The sequence below is a fragment of the Bos indicus x Bos taurus genome, chromosome 7, assembly GCF_003369695.1.
Source record: "Bos indicus x Bos taurus breed Angus x Brahman F1 hybrid chromosome 7, Bos_hybrid_MaternalHap_v2.0, whole genome shotgun sequence".
NCBI lineage: Eukaryota > Metazoa > Chordata > Mammalia > Artiodactyla > Bovidae > Bos > Bos indicus x Bos taurus.
Genome location: NC_040082.1, coordinates 93,721,023 through 93,741,667, shown reverse-complemented (window position 1 = coordinate 93,741,667; position 20,645 = coordinate 93,721,023). Strand labels below are relative to the sequence as shown.

At 51.6% G+C, this 20,645-nt stretch overlaps 1 protein-coding gene across 4 annotated transcripts in view; it reads right to left on the bottom strand.

The window, feature by feature from the left end:
- The window catches only part of FBN3 (fibrillin 3), a 70,683-nt gene that overhangs the window by 8,594 nt on the left and 41,444 nt on the right, over positions 1–20,645 (bottom strand). For 3 of the 4 annotated variants that reach the window (XM_027547536.1, XM_027547538.1, XM_027547540.1), the window contains 19 exons: positions 17,811–17,882; positions 14,104–14,229; positions 13,704–13,829; positions 13,134–13,259; positions 12,671–12,787; positions 11,087–11,215; positions 10,315–10,434; positions 9,065–9,190; positions 8,223–8,375; positions 7,994–8,059; positions 7,645–7,770; positions 6,858–6,977; positions 6,611–6,733; positions 5,686–5,820; positions 5,376–5,501; positions 4,077–4,283; positions 3,132–3,257; positions 2,480–2,602; positions 2,192–2,308 (listed from right to left, as the gene is read on the bottom strand). In XM_027547536.1, coding sequence (XP_027403337.1) covers positions 2,192–2,308; positions 2,480–2,602; positions 3,132–3,257; positions 4,077–4,283; positions 5,376–5,501; positions 5,686–5,820; positions 6,611–6,733; positions 6,858–6,977; positions 7,645–7,770; positions 7,994–8,059; positions 8,223–8,375; positions 9,065–9,190; positions 10,315–10,434; positions 11,087–11,215; positions 12,671–12,787; positions 13,134–13,259; positions 13,704–13,829; positions 14,104–14,229; positions 17,811–17,882 — 2,364 coding nt within the window. The remainder of the gene's footprint in view (positions 1–2,191; positions 2,309–2,479; positions 2,603–3,131; positions 3,258–4,076; positions 4,284–5,375; positions 5,502–5,685; positions 5,821–6,610; positions 6,734–6,857; positions 6,978–7,644; positions 7,771–7,993; positions 8,060–8,222; positions 8,376–9,064; positions 9,191–10,314; positions 10,435–11,086; positions 11,216–12,670; positions 12,788–13,133; positions 13,260–13,703; positions 13,830–14,103; positions 14,230–17,810; positions 17,883–20,645) is intronic. The other variant, XM_027547539.1, reaches the window with a different exon arrangement.

Here is a 20,645-nt window from a genome sequence, read left to right as displayed (position 1 = left end):
CGTGGCTGGAAATGCTCACTCCTTTACCAGATATGCACATGGCTCACCTCCTTCAAACCTTTGCTCAAATTTCCTCTTTCAGTGAGGCTTGTCATTAATTCTGTTTTAAAATTGTAGGCCTCCTAGTGATTCCTCTTCTGGGTGTGTTTATCCAAAGAAAATGAAAACACTAATTCGAAAAGATATCCACAGCCCCATGATCATTGCAGCATTATTCAGAATAGCCAAGAGCTGAAACAACCTAAGTGTCCAAAGACAGATGAAAAAAGAAAAATGTGTTACATGTGTACAATGGACTATTAGTCAGCTATAAAAAAGGAGATCCTGCTGTTCATGATAACATGGTTGGTTGGACCTTGTGAGTATTTTGCTAAGATGAAATCAGTTGGACAGAGAAAGACAAATGCCATATGATCCCACTTATATATGGAATCTAAAAACAAAATAAGAAAGCCAAGCTCACAGATACAGAGAATAAACTCATGGTTGTTAGAGAAGGGTTTTGGGGGGGTGAGTGAAAGGCGTTAAGGGGATCATAGGTACAAATTTCCAGTTAAAAATAAATGAATCATGGGATGTAATGTACAGCATGGTGACTGTGGTTAGTAATACTACAATGAATGAAATAGTGCCGTTTGCAGCAACATGGATGGATCTAGAGATTGTCGTACTAAGTGAAGTAAGTCAGACTGAGAAACACAAATATTATATGATATCACTTACACACGGAATCTAAAAAGATGACGTAAATGAACTCATTTATAAAACAGAAACAGACTCACAGACACAGTAAAAAAATTTATGGTTGCCAAAGGGGAAAAGGCGAGGGGGAGGGATGAATTAGTAGGAGTTTGGGATTAATATACACACCCTGCTGCTGCTGCTGCTAAGTCGCTTCAGTTGTGTCTGACTTTGTGCGACCCCAAAGACGGCAGCCCACCAGGCTCCCCTGTCCCTGGGGTTCTCCAGGCAAGAACACTGGAGTGGGTTGCCATTTCCTCCTCCAATGCATGAAAGTGAAAAGTGAAAGTGAAGTTGCTCAGTCGTGTCCGACTCTTAGCGACCCCATGGACTGCAGCCCACCAGGCTCCTCCGTCCATGGAATTCTCCAGGCAAGAGTACTGGAGTGGGGTGCCATTGCCTTCTCCGAATATACACACCCTACTATATATAAAATAGATAACCAACAAGGACCTACTAAATATTCACAAAGAACTCTACTAAATATTCTGTAATAACCTATATGGGAAAAGAATATGAAAAAAAATAGATAAGTATATATGTACACATGTGGTGTACATGTGGTGGCTCAGTGGTAAGGAAGCCACTTGCCAATGCAGGAGATGCAGGTTCAACCCCTGGGTTGGGACAGAAACAGCAGAAGGAAATGGCAACCTACCCTAGTACTCTTGCCTGGGAAATTCCATGGACAGAGGAGCTTGGTGGGCTATAATCCATGGGGTCACAAACGAGTCGGGCACAACTTAGCGACTTAATCACCCTGTGTATAACTGAATCATGTCCTATACCCTTGGGGTCTAGAACAGGATGAAGCAAACTGCTTCTGTAAAGGACCAGGTAGGAAATATCATTTACCCTATTGCAACTACTAGGTTCTGCTGTTGTAGCAAAAGCAGCCACAGACATGTAAATGAATGGGCATGGCTGTGTGCCAATAAAACTTTATTGACAAAAGCAAGCAGGGGGCTGGGCTTGACCTGGGGGCTGGAGTCTGCTGATTTCTGGTCTAGAGCACTGCCTAGTACACAGGTGTTCAGTATCTGTTAGCTGAGTTCATGGGAGCCCAAACAAAGCCACCTGTGACTGGGCTCAGCCCTTGGGGGAGATATGGTTCTCCCAGGTCACAAGACACTAAGAAGTGATTGGTGTGGACTGTATAAGCCCCTTGGCTTTTAGGAGCAGCCTGGAGAAGCCCTAAAAGACAGACTCAGCACACCAGAGGTGAGGATAGGTGTCCTGGGCCAAGGTCAGAGAGACTCCTGAGGGTGGCCTCCTAGGTTCCTAGGGCAAGGAAGAAGACTGAGGTCCAAGACACCACTAGGATGTAAACAGCGACAGAACAAGCACTTTGATCACCCCTGTGTCCCTGACATCTGGCCCACACTGTGCCTTTGCTTCTTATCTGGTGAAAGCTGGGGTCATGCTGCCAGGGAGGGCTGAGGGGACTCACCAAAGCAGGCCTGGTGGTGCTGGGTGAAGCCAGGGGGACAGCGGCAGGTGAAGGCACCGATGGTGTTGACGCAGAAGAACTGGCAGTTGTGCTGCCTGGAGGAGCACTCATCCAGGTCTGTGACACAGAAGGTCCCAGAGGGCTCAGGGTAGGGCCTGCCGGGGCTGGGGGCTTCCCAGGGGAGATGCCCTGGAGACAGAAGCTCACCCCATGCAACGGGAGGGGGAGCCCCTGAGGAGGACAGGGACAGAGCCCCATGGGCCGTGGGTGTGGGAAGAGGGATGTCACCTCGGCAGATCCTGCCGTTCTCCTCCAGCAGGTAGCCACGGGGGCAGGCACACAGGAAGCTGCCCTCAGTGTTTTTGCAGAGGAAGGGACATGGCGTGGGGGCCTGGCTGCACTCATCCACATCTAGACGGGACACAGCACTCAGGAGGGTCAGACAGACATTCCTGGGGGCTCAGGGGTGGGGTTCTCCACCCAGGCCCAGTTGAGGCCTCTTTCCCAGACCCTAGACAACCAGAATCTGTGGGCTTAACCAAGGAACCAGCATTTTTTTCTGCAAAAAGCGAGAGAGTAAATATATTTGGCTTTGTGGTCTTAATTCCAACTACTCAACTCTTTGTAGCAGGAAAAACAGCCACTGTATGAGAAGACAAACAGGCATGGCCGTGTGACAATAAAACTTTATTAACAAAACAAGCAGAGGGCCGGATTCAGCCTTTGGGCAGGAGTTTGCTGACCCTGATTTAGATGAACCCCTGCTACACAATGTAATTGAAAATCTTAGGATGCACCAAATAACAGGAGAAAAGCGGCCCAAATAGAGTCGGGTGGAGGAAAGAAACGAAGCTGCTTTGCTTTCTGGACTTGGTTTTCTCATGGAAGTGTGTGCCAGGTGCTGTAAGGAGAGGCTCAGAGAAAGGGGCGGGGGGCTCACCTAGGCAGGCTGTGGCAGTGGTGTCAGGCGCGTACCCAGCCTGGCAGTGGCAACGGAAGGAGCCAAGGCTATTGATGCATTCACCATGAGGGCACAGGTGAGGGAGCACACGGCACTCATCCACATCTGAGGACAAGCAGGGCTTGGCTGGGGCTACCCACCTTGGTCACTGGGACACGCCACCTCCCTCGGGTCCACCAGCACTCCCCTGGGAGGTAAGGCCAGCCCTTGCTTCCCCGCCCTGCACCCCAGAGCTCGAGACCCAGCCCCTGTGATCCCCACACTCAGGCTTATGAAGCTCCTCCTACTGGATGCTGAGAGCCCTCAGGGTGGAGGACACATAGCCTCACCAGCAACACCTCATCAGGACACCCCAGACACATACATGGAAGCAAAGATGGACATGCCAGTCACCTGCTTAGATGCTTCTACAGAATCACAAGGGCACACACTCGTGGGTTTCTCTGGGTCAGACACGCACACTCGCTCACACGTGCCCATCCTCATAGATGCTTATCAGAATCCTGAACCAGCTCACTCCTTCTCATCCACTTTCTGGTGTGAACTCCCCACCCAGCCTCACCCTCAACAGCACACACACACACACACACACACATGCTAACAAGCTCGCACACATAACACACACCAGCTCACATGCTCAACTAGCTTGCACTCATAGGAGAGGCACACCAGCTCACACACTCTCACACACTAAGGAGCCCCCACACACCCAGAACAAAGGACACACACACACATACACACACACTTTGGTTCACACACCTGCTCACCCATCCACCCAAGTTCATGCACACACACTCACAGAGCGACGAACAGGCTGTGGTTCACACTGGTCCACCCACCCGCCAGCACAGAGATGCATACACACTGGTTCACACACACCAACACTGGCCGCGGCACAGGCACACGACAGAGAACAGTACCCACCTCGGCCGTCGGCAGTGTAGCCGGAGCCGTGGGGGCACAACTTCCGGTGGGCAGACGTGCCAGGTAGCGGACAGGGCTCGCAGCCGGGGCCCCAGCCGCGGCCGCCCCCGCAGCAGCACTCGGCCCTGGTGACCGCCTCACCCCTGCTGGACTGAGCCTGGCACGTGGCCTGCAGCACCTCAGAGAAGCAGGGCCCCTGCCGGATGTCTGGGGAGAACAGGTGGAGATGACGGGCGGGAGGAACAAGCCATCCATCCAGGCTCCCCTTCCCCAAGGGCATCGGCGGTGCTGAGAATCTACATATAGGTTCCAGCATCTCCAACACGACTGCGCATGTCCACTGCGTGGCGGCTTCTAAACTGTGGTCGCCCAGCACTGTGGGTTTTTTCCCCCGCTTTGGGTGCATTACGCAGCATGGAAGATCTTAGTTCCCCAACCAGGGATCAAACCCTAGCTCCTTGCAGTGGAAGCGTGGAGTCTTAACCAGGGGACCACCAGGGAAGTCTGCCCGCCCCCTTCTCGCCCTGGCCTAGCGCTGTGAAACGCCCTCTGGCGGCTGGGGCTGGACTGTGGCAGAACCTAGAGACCCCAAATCCGAGGCGTAGCCCCTGGGCTGCAGATGTGGGCGGCTTTCTGAGGTCAAACGGCAGCATCCCTCTGGCCGCAGGGAGAACGGATGGTCAAGGGGTAGCGTGGAGGCAAAAGGTTGTGGCCTCCAGGACAGACAGTGGGGCCAGAGCAGAGAGGTGATGTCCACGGAGGTGGGGAGAAGGTCATCAGATTACTTGGGGAGGCTGGCTTGGGGGTCCGGGTGGGAAGCAGGGCATCACTGAGATGGGGTTCAGGGAGCAGGTACTGAACTTGCTCTGGGGTGAGCTGCATCTGGGGGTCATGGAGGCTGGGGTGGTACGGGAGGCAGCTGGATACACCCCCTTGGCCTGAAGCTGAGGGGTGGAGACTGTGCTCCAGGAGCAGAGTGTGTAGAGAGAAGGCGACAAGGACACTGGGGACCAGGACAGATAAGTCGCCCGGACACCTGGTTCCACTGGGTCGCCCTCTAGGTTTAGCCCCACGAAGTGGTGAACTTGGGGAGGGCCTCTTCCTGGGTGTAATGATAGGGTAGTGGGGACATGCCCTCATCTTTCGGGGGGGTGACCGAAGGGACAAAGGGAAGCTGGGGGCGTGCGATGAACACATGTGTCTGGACTGGCTGGGTAACCCCCTTGGTGCCCCCGACCCTGTCCCCGCCTCAGGTAACTCCCGGGTGGTGGTGCCACACTGGGACTTTGTCACACTCACCCTGGCACTTGGTGAGGCTGGGGCTGGGCTGGTAGCCCTCGTCACAGTCACAGTGGAAGCTGCCCACGGTGTTGATGCAGTGGCCATTGGCACAGGGGCTGGGCTGGGCACGGCATTCATCATCATCTGAGGCAGGAGGGATAAGGCAGGCCGGCAGGGAGGCAGGGAGGCCAGAGTCCTCTGACCTGGCCTCCACCTCCAGGGTCCATGTCTGCCCTCCACCTCCAGGATCCATGTCTACCTCTTCGCGTGCCCTCTGGCTTTGAACTCTCTTGTCTGTGGTGGGATAGGGTGGGGAAGCCCTCTGTACCTGTGCAGCCCTCCCTGGAGCCTGGCTGGGGCCTCATGCCTGGGGGGCAGATGCAGGCGAAAGTGCCAATGAGGTTCTTGCACAGCATTCCCCGGGCGTGGCAGTCTTGCTCACCGTCTGCACACTCGTCCACATCTGTGGGTGACCATGGGTTGATGGTGCTCGTGGCTCAGCTCCAGGCTGTGAAAATCTGGACTCTCCCACCCTACAATGGCCTCCCAGAGAGGTACCTGAAGCACTGCCCACTGTCCATTCCTCCCCCACCTATCCCAGACTTCCTGGGAAGTCAAGTGGGAGGGGATGGTCAGGACTGCCCCAAACACCTGCATCCCCTGCCCACATCAGGGTCTCTGAATCTGTATGACCTTCACCATGGTCCCTGGAACATTGACCCTGAAACAGCCCTTGAGGGACCAAGTCCCAGGCCAGGGTTTCTACCCTCTACACTATGGACATTTGGGACTCGAAAATTCTTTGTGGTGGGAGGCTCTTCTGTCCAGTGTAGGATACTGAACAGCAACCTTGGCCACCCGATGCCTGTAGTAACCCCCACCTCTATTCAACTGTGACAATAAAAAGTATCTCCAGACATTTCCACATGTCCCCAGGGGGGAAGGGAACAGTCACTGTCCCCACTGTGCCAGCCCATTCAGGGCATGTCCAGTCACCACCAGAGAGGCCTCCTGAGCCACAGTCCTGTTCTGTTAGACTGAGGAGATGCTCCCCTTTCATAAAAATACAGAACCACCCCTCACAAAAGAGCACCCATTGCACCTCACTTGTCTCAGCTCTCCCGTCACTTTATCACTTAGTACTCATTCCCACTCTTGGAGGCACAGCTCTTATTTCTTCATTTTCTCTCGGGACCGAAGTATGGCGAGCCCCAGCGCCCTGTCTATCCGCCACCTGCCTGTGCGGGTCCTACCTCGGCACATGGCCCCATCCTCTCGTAACGCATAGCCGACTGGACAGGTGCACACGTAGGAGCCCTCGGTGTTGTGGCAGCGGAAGGCACAGAGCAGGGGGTTCAGGGAGCACTCATCAATGTCTGGAAAGGCCAGTGGAGGTGCCGGGTGGGTGGGGTCTGCCTGCAGGACCTCCTCTCCCTTTCTCAGGTCAGCCCCCATTAGCCTCCGTTTCACAGCCCCAGGTCTGGGCAGGCCAAGCCTTACCCTCGCAGGTCATCATGGGACCAGGTTCAAAGCCATCTGCACAGGCACATTCGAAGCCTCCTATGACATTGGTGCAGGTGCCTCCCCCACAGGGGTGCCCGATGGAGCACTCATCTGTGTCTGCGGTGGGGAGGTAAGGGGGTGGTCAGGGCCTTCAGGGAGCCCCCACCCTTGACATGATCCTGTCTGCCTCCTGCTGAGTGTCTACAGACTGGACAGGGCTAGATTTGCCGCATCAGGGCTGGACTCGGGGCAGAGGCATTCCGTAAGTGAATACGTGAATGAGGGACTTCCTGGTGGCCCGGTGGCTAAGACTCTGCGCTCCCACTGCAGGACACCCGGGTTCCATGCCTGGTCAGGGAACTAGATCCCACATGCCGCAACTGAGTTCACATGCAACAAAGAGTTCACACACCATAACTAAGATCCTGCGTGCCGCAACTAAGACCTGATGCAGCCAGTTAAATAAATATTAAAAAAGAAATAGTAAAAGCTTTAAAAATAGGTGAATGTAAGCTAGTGAATGAATGAGCAAGAGAGTACGTAAATGAATCAATGAATAAGTGTGAGAATGTGTGAATAAGTGAATAGGTGAAAGAGTAAATAAATGAATAACTCTGCAAATGCATGAATGAATGAGTGAATAAGCGAGTAAACATTGGTGAGATGGACAGGTGGGTGTGCAGAGTGATAGCAGCTGAGAGGCGGGATGCTCCCTTGGGTGGCATGTGCCCTCCCCAGCTCCTTCCTTTCCTGGGAAGCAAGCTGGGGTGGGCTAGTCCCTCACCCACGCAGCTGACACCCGTGAAGTCCAGGCTGTAACCAAAGGGACACTCGCAGCGGAATGAGCCATCGGTGTTGACGCAAAGGCCATTAGTGCAGACGCCAGGGGTCTCCGCACACTCGTTTACATCTGCAAGCAGCAGGGGTTGCAGGCCTCTGTCACACCCTGGCCACAATCAGGGTCTCTTCCTTCCCTTCAAGGAGGTGGGCGGGGGGCGGTGTCCAGGGCCACCCATGGGTCAAGGAGGGAACCTGAGACTGGGGAATCAGGACAGAGCTCAGACAGGGCTGGGAAGGAATGCAGGAGGCTGCTGTGGCCTCGGGGGCTCTCAGCACTTGGGTGAGAAGCTCACCTTCCCTGGAGTCATCTGGGCCTGGGACTGCCCCGTGGCCAAAGGGACACAGCTCCTGAAAGGCGACTGGACACCAAGAGGGGAAGGGAGGTGAGGGTCTGTGGCCAGGTGCAGTCCCCAGCATCCCCTGTGTGTGGGGAAGGCTGGAGAAGAATTGAAGGAGAGCAGACAGGGGAGGGGCAGGGGGCAGGCAGGAAGGACCAGGGAGACTGGGCAGGGGGGCCCTCACCACTGCCTTCCTGGGGACACAGCTCGCAGGGGTCGTTCCAGCCCTCGCCGGGCCTCTGGCTACAACAGCACCGGGCCTTGGTGGTGTTGAAAGCTTTGGGTACTGAGCACTTTCCGGCCTCGAAATGGGTAAAGCAGAAACTCTGCCGTGTGTCTGTGGGGGTGATTCCCCAGTGAAACTGCTAGAAGGGCCAGCCACCCCCAGTTCTTGTGAATGGGGTGGTCCTGACCCTACCAGCAGCCAATCAGAACAGTTCAGGATTACTCCGTGGTGATTGGTTCAGGGACGAACATGTGACCCACCCTGGGCCAATGAGGGTCGGTCCTGGGGCTTTTGCTGAGAATCTGAGAATCCTTTCCAGCAACACCCCACATTCACAGAATCTGAGAATCCTTTCCAGTAACACCCCACATTCACAGCTGTGGGAGTCATCCCAAGTTAGCAGAATGGTCAAACCTAGCCATGTAATTCTTGGATCAGAATCCCCTTCTTGGAGAGGCAAAGCAACTCATTCCAAAGAACCAGAGGACCCCAGACTTCAGACCCCAAATTCTCATTACTGACACCCATTCCCTAGCCTGAGCCTTCACTGACGTGATTCGGCTTTACAGACTGAGGAGTTTGGCTCACCACTGGTTCCCAGAATGACAAATACTGGTCGAGTTGCCCTAACCTGGGAGAGAAGAGACCAGCTCAACCCAGGTGAAGCTAGCCCACACTGGACAAGCCTCCTGGAGACCCACACAAGAAACTGCAAGTCCCCTTTATGGGTGATGTAGCTTTTCCCCCACCCCACTCCCACCTCTTCCCTCAGCCTGAGTGCTCCCTGGCTCCAGACTCACCAAAGCAACGGTGCCCGTTGTCAGACAGGACAAAGTCAGGCGGGCAGAGGCAATCGAAGCTTCCGGCACTGTTGGTACAGGTGCCAAAAAGGCACAGGTTGGGCTCTTCGGAGCACTCGTCGATGTCTGGAGGGGCAGGGACATGAAGTGAGGGGGGATGCATCAGGCCTTCCACGGGTGGGGCAGCGTCAGCTGCTGGGAGGGGCAGAAGGAGTGGGGGCCCATCCCGGGAGGATCCAGGGACTGTTGCGGGGTGGGGTCCCCAGGGCTCAGGATAAGCCAGAGCTCCAGGTAGGCAATGTGTGTGTGTGTCTCTCTCCTAGAAGGTGTCTCCAAGGTAGAGGTCATGGTCAGGAAAAGTTCATCATTAGAGACTAAATTTGTACAGAGCTAACCAAGACTGGTCCCCTGAAGAAGGGAATGGTAACCTACTGCAGTATTCTTGCCTAGGAAATCCCATGGACAGGGGAACAACTGTAGTTCATGGGTTCGAAAAGAGTCAGACATGCCTGAGTGACTAAACCGCCACCAACCAAGACTGGGTAACATTAGCCTACGGTGGATGGAGTTAGCTCACATTATACTAGACTAGTCCATCTGCTAAGGCCAGACTGGCCCAGGTTATCCCAGGTTGCACAAGCCTAATCCAAGTGAATGAATGGTGGTCAGGCCAGACTGCTCCAGATTAGCATGGAATATACAAGTCACCCAGGTGTGGAATAATGCCGGAGCTCAGGTCAGACCAGTCCTCGACCATCACTCATCGAGTGATGAATTCCACGTTTGGGCCAGTGAGACCCACACCCATGCCCATATCATGGGATTCATGAGGAAGCCTGAGGGCCCCAGAGAGACCTGAGCTGAGAGACCATCTTAATAACAGTAAAAGTGTATGGAGCTGCATTGAGCACTGTGCTAAGAGCATCTTGTGTGTGTATGTGATTCGGTTTTATTTTTTAATTTTTGGCTGCATCACAGGCATGTGGGATCCTAGCTCCTTGACCAGGGTTCGAACCCACGTCCCCTGAGTTGGAAGCGAGGACTCTATACCACTGAACTACCAAGCTCAGTTCAGTTCAGTTCAGTTCAGTCGCTCAGTTGTGTCTGACTCTTTAAGGTAGTCCCCTAAGTGCATCTTTTCACTCACCACCAGTCCAGCTGGCATTCCCATTTTACACATGGAGGAACAGAGGCCCAGGGGTGCCCTCCCCTCCCGGCCCCAGAGCTGGGAGGTGAGGCCAGGTACTCACCGACACAATGGTCGCTCTGCACCTGGAAGCCTGGGGGACAAATGCAGCGGAAGGAGCCCTCGAGGTTCTGGCAAGTGCCTGGCAGGCAGGTTCCCGGAAGGCTGAGACACTCGTTGGTGTCTGTGGAGAGGAGGAGGAGGGGTCTCAGCACTAGCTGGGGGGCAGGGACTCGCCTGGGGCTGAGACCAGCAGCTATGGTCACAGCATAATGGCTGAGGGCCCCCAGACAAGCCTTCCTGGATCCAGAGGAAGGGCTGAGCCTTGGGAAAACAAAGACATCTGGAGAAGAATATTCTGGGTCCTGGTGGGGGTTATAAATGGAGCCAGGTGTTTTCCAGGGAAAGGGGGAGTGAAGTTCCTAATCTCAAGCCACTTGCAGACCCCTTTCATGCTTTCCTTGTCATCCACGCAGCTCCTCTATTATTTCATGCATCATAAAACTTGGATTTTTAAGACAGTCATTCTCTAAACCACAAACCTGGTGAAAACATGGGTGTGGTATGCTGGTTCTGTCTCTTTTTATACCTTAAAATAAATGTATGGTTATGAAATGGAGTCATGCAGTCTCAAAAGTACCAACTGCAGGTCAGCTTGGAGCAGGGGCTGGCTGAGATGGCTTCAGCACCATGGTGAAGGAATGGCAACCCACTCCAGTATTCTTGCCTGGAGAATTCCATGGACAGAGGAGCCTAGCGGGCTACCGTCTATGGGGCCGCAAAGAGTCAGACATGACTGAGTGGCTAACACACACACACACCATAGTGAGACTCACCTATGCAGTTCTTCCCATCACTTGTGAGCTCAAAGCCATCCTTGCAGAGGCAGTGGAAGGAGCCAGCCGTGTTGAGGCACTGGCCAAATCGGCACACCTGCCCCACCATGGTGGTGCACTCATCCATGTCTGCAGAGGGAAGATGGGTCAGCAGGGTTACCCACAGAGCCTAAGGCTCTGAGCGTCCCTTTCACTTCTATTCAAAAATTGACTTCACGGCTGTGACTTCAATTTACTGAGCACTTGGATGCCAGTTGTATATTAACTCTCCAACTATCCTATGAAGCAGACACCAGTATTTTCTAATATGAGCACTGTAATGCTATGAATTTGCCTATAGGTCCTACCTTAGCTGCATCCCACAAATTTTATGTTGTATTTTATTTTCATTTAATTCAAAATGTTTTCTAATTTTCCTTATGATTTCTTCTTTTATCTGTGGGTTCTTTAGGAGTACATTGCTTAATTTCCAAATATTTAGGGATTTTCTAGAGATCTTTTTGTGACTGACTACTACAATAGTTTAATTCCATTACATCTGAGACCCTACCTTGTGTAACCTCAATTAAAAAAAAAAAACTGTTTTATGGCCCAGAATATGATCTTTCCTGGTGAATGTTCATGTACACCTAAGAATAGTGTATATTCTGGAATGCTCCATAAATATCATTTGGGTCTAGGTGGTTCATAGTACTGTTGAGGTGTTTTATATTCTTTCTTACTGATCTACTTTTCCCTCTATTACTGAGGGAGGAGAGAGTTGAGGTCTCTAACCATAACTGTGAGTTTGTCTATTTCATTTTTAGTTCTGTCAATTTTTACTTCTTACCTTTTGAAACTCATTATTAGCTGCATAAGCATTTATGATTGTTATGTCTTCTAAGAGAACTGACTCCTTATAATACATACACTGATTCTATTTCTGGTAATATTCTTTGTCCAGAAGTCAGTCTGATCTGATATTAAGATAGGTAGGTACTGCTGCTGCTGCTAAGTCGCTTCAGTCGTGTCCGATTCTGTGCAACCCCATAGACGGCAGCCCACCAGGCTCGCCCGTCCCTGGGATCCTCCAGGCAAGAATACTGGAGTGGGTTGCCATTGCCTTCTCCAAATATTCTTTGTCCAGAAGTCAATTTGATTGATATTAAGATAGGTAGGTACTACTATTCTATAAGTCTCCTTTTCACAGAGGAGGAAAGTAAAGCACAGACAGGTTAAGTGACTTGCCTAGGGTCACATAGCTGGCAGATGGCAAAGCTGGGATTTGAACTCTTACCACTTGAACTCGTAATCTACACTTTGAACCACGGTACTAAATTACCAGCATCTTGCTTTCACTGTTCACCTTCCTCTCTGTATCGGCCATCTCCTTCTTATCAACCTGAGTGTAAGCTCTAGGAAGGGGCCCCTGGCACCTAACAACTGTAGGGGTTTGGAGAACTTTGTGGTTAACTAGTTTTTAATCTCCTGAGGTTGTTTTACTGAAGGTGTCCCCAGGTCGAGATCCTTCATTTCAGAGAGGTGGTGCCTCTCAAGCCAAGGATCAGCTTTTCAGTGGGGGTGCACTGAGGCTGGGCAGCTCACCCACACAATCTCCGTTGTGTGCTGCCACAAAGCCGGGGAAGCAGAGGCAGTTGTAGGAGCCGACAATGTTCTTGCAGGTCCCATTTCCACACGGCTGCCGGTCACACTCGTCGACATCTGCCAGAGCAAAGGCCCCGACCCCTGGCCAGCTCACCCAGGGCAACAGGCAGCTTGGGGACTGAGGGCCTGACTGGACCCAGCCCCCTTCTCCAGTACCCAGCCCTGCCCACATGGATGGGAAATATATCCTTGGTACTATTTACTACCCCCATTTTACAGATGAGAAAACTGAGGTGCAGGGAGGTGAGTAAGTTATTCACCCCAGGTGTCAGGGGCCAGGACTCAAACTTGTGAGTCAATGAACCAGGATGGGCGGAAGCACCAGCCCCACCCCAGGGGAGGTATAGACCCATGGCCTCCTCATGGCCTGGCCATTGAGGCGGGAGCAGGTGGGCGCTCTCACCCATGCACAGGGTCTGGTCCGCTGAGGCCCGGAAGCCACGGTGACACAGACACATGTAGCTGTCCACTGTGTCCATGCAGTCGCCATGGCTACAGGCATTCGGGATCTCTCGACACTCGTTCCGTCCTGAGGGAGGGCAGGCAGCACAGTGTCCCCAGGGCTCCCACCCACAGCATGTCCTGAGCCGTCACATGCTGCAGTTGGGGGAGCCCGACCCTGCGGGGAAGCTCCCCATGTGAGCTGTTGCCCCAGGGGAGACACTTCACCTCCCATTTCATCCTCACGACTCCCCCATTAACAGATGCCCTCGGCACCCCCACCCCAAAGTACAGCCAAGGTGGCAACTCCAGCGATTAGGACTGTGCGCTTCCACTGCAGGGGGCATGGGTTTGATCGCTGGTCCGAGAACTACGGTCCCTCTTGTAAAGTGACATGGCCAAAAAAAAAAAAAAAAAAAAACCGCAGCCAAGGAGCAAAGTCCGGACAGGACCATGCCCTACCCGAGTCCCAGCAGGAGACAGAGTCTGGCTTTGTCCTACTCCCTCACCTCCCGACTATGTCCCCACTTACCCACGCAAGCCCCGCCCGGCGACAGCTTGTACCCTTGGGCGCACTCGCAGCGGTAGCTGCCAGCGATGTTGACACAGTCGGCATTCTGCTGGCAGGGGTTCTCCCCGCTGGTGCACTCATCCACGTCTGGGGAGTACAGCCAGCCAGGTGGGGGCAGTGAAAGAAAATCTTTCCTGCAGAATCAAACCCTAAATCCAGCCCCCTCCCCCTGGTTTTTCCAGAAGCAGCTAGAACCACACGGAGGGGGGTGACACAGGATGGAGCCCCTTGGAAAGCTGTTAGCCCCATAGGCAGAGGGGGAAACTGAGATTCATGGAATTTAAATGACTTGCCCAGAGAGGACAGGGTGGGAGAAGGACCAGGATCCCACCTGGGGGTGGGGGTAGGGGGGTGGCAGCACCTTCGCAGACCAGCAGCAGACTGTTGTAGCTGAAGCCCGCAGGGCACTCGCAGCGGAAGCTCCCGATCTGGTTGATGCAGACGCCGCTGGCACAGATGGCGGGGATCTCCCCGCACTCGTCAATGTCTGGGGGAGGTCACCAGCCATCAGGGGCAGTCCAGCCCCTGGCGTCGTCTAGGGACCCTGACCTAAGAGATCGTGCCACTGGGGAGGACTTGTGTGTCCACAAGCGAGCCTTCAATTGAAAAATTCTGCCGTGGCTAACCTAGAACTGCTGACAGCAGAAAGAAATTAGAACGTGAGAGGGAAGGCAGAAGGGGAGAGGGCATCTTTCTCAACAAAAGTGCACATTGGCTGTGACCCAGCACATTTGTGTGTGTGTGTGTGTGTGTGCGTGTGTGTGCAAGACTGCTATTCTGGGGTCTCTGGAATGAAGCAGCCCCATGTGTCAGCAGGAGGTTGCATGAGAGGACCTGCGATGACATTTAGCAAGAGACCAGAAACATCAAAGGAGGAATGGATGACAAAATGTGGTCTCTCCAGACTTCCCTGGTGGTCCAGTCATTAAGACTCTGTGCTCCCACTGCAGGGATCACAGGTTCGATCCCTGGTCAGGGAAGAGCCTGCATGCCACGTGGTCAAAAAAAAATGTTGCTATCTGTTTTACCACCACAATATTGTAAAGTAATTATCCTCTAATTTTTTAAAAAAGGATAAAAAATGTGGTCTTTTCATACAAGAGAATACGATTCAGCCTGAAAAAGGGGTGAAGCACTGACACTCACTACAATGTGGTTGAACCTTGAAAACATGAAGCTTAATGAGAGAAACCAGTCCCCACAGAACAAACACCGTATGATACCATTTATATGAAATGTCCAGAACAGACACATCCAAAGAGACAGAAAGCAGACTAGTGGTTGCTGGGGGCCTGGGGGAAGAGAGAATGAGGAATGATTGTTTATAGGGACGGAGTTTCTTTTTGTGTGCAATGCAACGCTCTAAACTTGAATTGAAGTGATGGAGCACAACTCTGAGAATATACGAAAACCCACTGAACTGTGCACTTTTTCTTTTTCCCTTTGACCACACCTCATAGCATGTGGAACTTTCTAGACTAGGGATCAAACCCATGCCCCCTTCAGTGGAAGGACAGAGCCTTAACCCCTGGATCACCAAGGAAGCCCCTGAACTGTGCACTTTTGATGGGTGAAGTGTATGGTGTGTGAATTATATCTCAGGAGAGCTGTTGTTTTATTTATATGAGATCCTGGAATCTGCCTAAGTGTCCATCCACGGGGAACTGACTTATGACCTGGGATGTGTCCATACTTGGAATACTACAAAGTAGGATGTAGGAGGAAGCAGTCCTGTGTGTAGTAACCTGGCTGGTTCTTCACGACTCTTTTCTGGGGGGAAAAAGAAAGGTTTTTTTTTTTTTTTTTTTTTTTTGTCCTACAGACAATATGTGGGAAAGCATAGGATTTATGTCCAACTCCCAGAAAATAATGCCTACATTTTCAATGGGGGGAACCTCAATATGTGTTTAAATGCATGAAGAAGGCACTAGAAAGAAGTACTCCAGGAATAAAGCACGAGTTGTATCTCAATAAAGCTGTTGTTTATAAAGAAGAACCTGGAATCAGCCTAAGAGTGCACTGGGGGACTGATTTACGACCTTGAACCCTTGAGAGAGGGGGAAAGAGACTGAGATTTGAAGGGGTGGCTGGAAGGGAATCAGATCTCATCTGCTCTGTTCCAGTTGTTGAAAGTAAGGAGAGGGACTTCCCTGGTGGTCCAGGGACTAAGACTCCAAGCTCCCCATGCAGGGGCCAGGCTTCCATCCCTGGTCAGGGAATGGATCTCGCATGCTGCAACAAAGAGCGAAGATCCTTTGTGCCACGACTAAGACCCAGTGCAGCCAAATTAATTACTTAATTAATTTTTTAAAAAAGGAAATAAGGAGAATACATCCATGGGATGAAGACAACTGAAAGTAGGTTCATCAATTAAATACCGCACAGCTGAAATTTAGCATTCAGGTACAAGACCTCATTTAACTTTGATCCATGCTGCAACATGGGTAAATCTTGGGAACATTATGCTGAGTGAAATAAGCCAGACATATAATAAAAGGACTCTTGAGAGTCCTGTGGATTGCAAGGAGATCAAACCAGTCAATCTTGAAGGAAGTTCAGTTCAGTTCAGTCGCTGAGTCGTGTCCGACTCTTTGCGACCCCATGGACTGCAGCATGCCAGGCTTCCCTGTCCATCATCAACTCCCAGAGACAACTCAAACTCATGTCCATCAAGTCAGTGATGCCATCCAACCATCTCATCCTCTGTCGTCCCCTTCTCCTCCCGCCTTCAATCTTTCTCAGCATCAGGGTCTTTTCCAATGAGTCAGTTCTTCCAATCAGGTGGCCAAAGTATTGGAGTTTCAGCTTCAGCATCAGTCCTTCTAATGAATACTCAGGACTGATTTTCATGGCAAATAGATGGGGAAACAATGGAAACAGTGAGAGACTTTATTTTCTTGGGCTCCAAAATCACTGCAGATGGTGACTGCAGCCATGAAATTAAGACACTTCCTCCTTGGAAGAAAAGCTATGAGACAGCATATTAAAAAGCGAGACATTACTTTGCCAATAAAGGTCCATCTAGTCAAAGCTATGGTTTTTCCAGTAGTCATGTACAGATGTGAGAGTTGGACTATAAAGAAAACTGAGCACCGAAGAATTGATGCTTTTGAACTGTGGTGTTGGAGAAGACTCTTGAGAGTCTCTTGGACTGCAAGGAGATCCAACCAGCCAATCCTAAAGGAAATCCTGAAGGAAATCAATCCTGAACATTCAATGGAAGGACTGATGCTGAAGCTGAAGCTGCAGTACTTTGGCCACCTGATGCAAAGAGCCGACTCATTGGAAAATACTCTGATGCTGGGAAAGATTGAAGGCAGGAGGAAATGGGGCAACAGAGTATGAGGTGGTTGGATAGTATCACCAACTCAATGGACATGAGTTTGAGCAAACTCCAGGAGATAGCAGAGGACAGGGAAGCCTGGTGTGCTGCAGTCCATGGGGTAGCAAAGAATCGGACACAAAACTTAGCGACTGAACAGCAGCAGCAAACAAAAAGGACAAATACCATATGATTCTGTTTCTGTGACATAAAATTTACGGAGACCACAGTTCTCCATAAATTGTGGACCTCCACCACAGACCTCCACCACAGTTTGAAAGTAGAATGGGGGTTCCCAGGAGCTGGGGGAAGGGGTGGGGAGTCAGTGTTTATGGGAACAGAGTTTCAGTAGGGGAAGATGACAAAGTTCTGGGGATGAATGGTGGGGATGGTTGCACGATGGTATGAATCTGTTTATTGTTACGAATTGGACACTTAAAAATGGTTAAAATGGCCAATTTTCTGTTATGGGTATTTTAACAGAATGTTTAAAAATGAAGAACAATTTACTAAAAATACTCTCTGCTTTAATTTAAAAAAAAAGAAAAAAAAGGAAAAAAAAGGAGCAGGATTGAGGGGCAGGATTCCTGGCCGAGGGAGATGGAAGAGCGAGGGTGTGGGGTAGAGGAGAATGGAAGGGAAAGAGTTGTGGGGGAGGGGAAAAGAGGGGGCAGGGCTCAGGGCACAGAGTGACCAGGGGCTCCAGGCAGTGGCAGGGGGGAGAAGGGGGCATGGAGGTCACTCACCAAGGGGCTTCCCTGTGTGGATGTCGATGACGAACCCGGGAACCTGGTTTCCACACAGGATCTGGTAATCCACTGTGCAAAGGAAAACAGGGGAGTGGGGGCTGAGGCTGCAGCCCTGCTAGGAGGACCCCTCCTCTTGTCTCTCTGATCACCTGGTCCATCCCTGTAGCCCGGTGCTCACGTGGCCTCTGATAACTCCCTCCACGCTAAACAGCACCGGGAGGGTTACAGGCCCCTGTGCAGTGTGATCTTCCAACACGTAGGCAATTCTCTTCTCTCTGTGAGTGCCACCAGCCACACCCCACCATCCTCACCATAAAATGCAGACTCTACAGTCTGGACCTCCAGACCTTCCTCTCTCCCTCAGTCTCACCTTTCTGCCAACAGGAACTCTTGCCCTCCTGTTACCCTGATTTCATTACACATCTGGATATTCCTGCTGTTACGCTACCATAACTTTGCACATACTGTTCCCTTTGCTGTTCTCTAGCACAGTCTGCTTCAGCCTTGAGGACTCAGGGCAGCTCATCACTCTGGCCATGGACAGAGGATGATACTGTCCTTTGGCTCCCCCAGGCAATTCGTTGTTGCTGTTGTTGTTCAGTCACTAAGTCACGTCCAACTCTTTGTAGCCCCCTGAACTGCAGCCCACCAGGCTCCTCTGTCCATGGGGTTTCCCAGGAGAAAATACTGGAGTGGCTTGCCATTTCCTCCTCCAGGGGATCTTCCCAACCCAGGGATTGAACCCATGTCTCCTGCATTGGCAGGCAGATTCTTTACCACTGAGCCAGCTAGGAAGTCCCCTGGGCAATTCACTCTCTAATTATATCCCACTGCTGACACCAAAATTTTGCTTACCTGACCTCAGTCCCCAGGTGGGTGTGTGTCCCTGGACCCACGTGACAGACATTATCAGGCATTAGGTTGGTGCCCCCTTTCCCCAGGTCCCTGCCCTGCCCCTCACTCACTCTTCTGCCTGCATCATGATGGGACATGATGGCCACTGAGCCTAGTGTGGACTTCCGCCTCATCGGTATTCGACCTGCAGCTCAGATTCAGGTGCACACAATTCAGGCAGGTACCCGAGTCCCAGCACATAATCTGTGACTGACGTTTGATCTATTTTGATGATTTCATGACCAGACTTGGCCGTCTGCAGTTTCCTCCCAGACTGCACAGCTTGGGTCTACCATATTCTTATTTTCTAGAACTCAGAACAGGGTCTGGCACCCAGAGATACCCAATAATGACCCCCTCCCCACTCCATTGTGTTGGGTTGAACAATGACCCTCCCACCCCCAAAGTTCCTGTCCACCAAGACTTTCTGGGACCTTTTTTGGAAATAGGATCTTTGCAGAGTTAATCAAGTTGAGGTGATCCTAGATCAGGGTAGCCCTAATGCAATGACTGGGCTTCCCTGGTAGCTCAGATGGTAAAGAATCTGCCTGCAATGCAGGAGACGTGGGTTCAATCCCTGGGTCAGGAAGACCCCCTGGAGAAGGGAGTGGCTACCTATTCCAGTATTCTTGACTGGAGATTCCCATGGACAGAGGAGTCTGGTGGGCTACAGTCCATGGGGTCTCAAAGAGTCAGACATGACTGAGTGGCTAGGCCCACACACACAGTGCAATGACTGGTGTCCTTATAAGAAAAGGAGAGATGGGTGGAGACATGAGGAGAGGTCATGTGAGCTGAAGGCAGAGACAGGGATGATGCAGGTACAAGCCAAGCAACACCAAAGAAGCCACCAGAGGATGGACAAGGCAAAAAGGAATTCTGCCCTCGAGCCTCTGGGGAAGAATAACGCTGCTCACACCTTCACTTCTGACTTCTAGCCTCCATGACTGTGAGAAAATACATTTCTGTTTGTTTGGTTGGTTGCTTTTGGCCACACTGGGCAGGATGTGGGATCTTAGTTCCCTGATCAGGGATTGAACCCACCACCCCTGCAATAGGAGCATGGAGTTTTAACCACTGGACTGCCAGGGAAGTCCCCCATATTTTTCTTTTTTTAAAGCCACCAAGTCTGTGGTATTTGTTGCCACAACCCTAGGGAACTCATTGTCTCAGTTCAGGCTGCTATAAGGAAATACCATGGACAGTGTGGCTTCAATAACAAACATTTACTTCTCATGATTCTGCAGGCTGCGAAGTTGAAGGTCAAGGCACCGGCAGATCTGGTGTCTGGTGAGAAGTCTTCCTGTCTGTCTTCCTGCTGTGTCTTCACATGGCAAACACAGAGCAACTCTTGTGTCTCTTCTTATAAGGGCACCACTCCCATTTAGAGGGCTCCATCCACATGACCTAATTAACTCCCAAAGGCACCACCTCCAAACACTATTATTACACTGAGGGTTAGGGCTTCAACATATGAAATCTGGGATGAGGGACACAAGCATTCATTCCATAGCACTAATACGCTTGTCAAACCAGTCAATCCTAAAGGAAATCAACCCTGAATATTCATTGGAATGACTGATGCTGAAGCTCCAATACTTTGGCCACCTGATGGGAAGAGCCAACTCACTGGAAAAGACCCAGATGCTGGGAAAGATTGAGGGCAGGAGGAGAAGGCAGCGACAGAGGATGAGATGGTTGGATGGCATCACTGACTCAATGGACGAGTTTGGGCAAACTCTGGGAGATAGTGGAGGACAGGGGAGGCTGGTGCGCTGCAGCTCATGGGGTTGCAGATTCAGAAATGATTGAGAGACTGAACAATACACTTTAATCTTCGGCTGCTCTCTCTGGTGGGCACTCCATTCCTGCAGCTCTTTCTGATGCCCAGCTGGCTGATAAGTTTTTCTAATAGAGCTCACCCCTACTGCTCAGTCC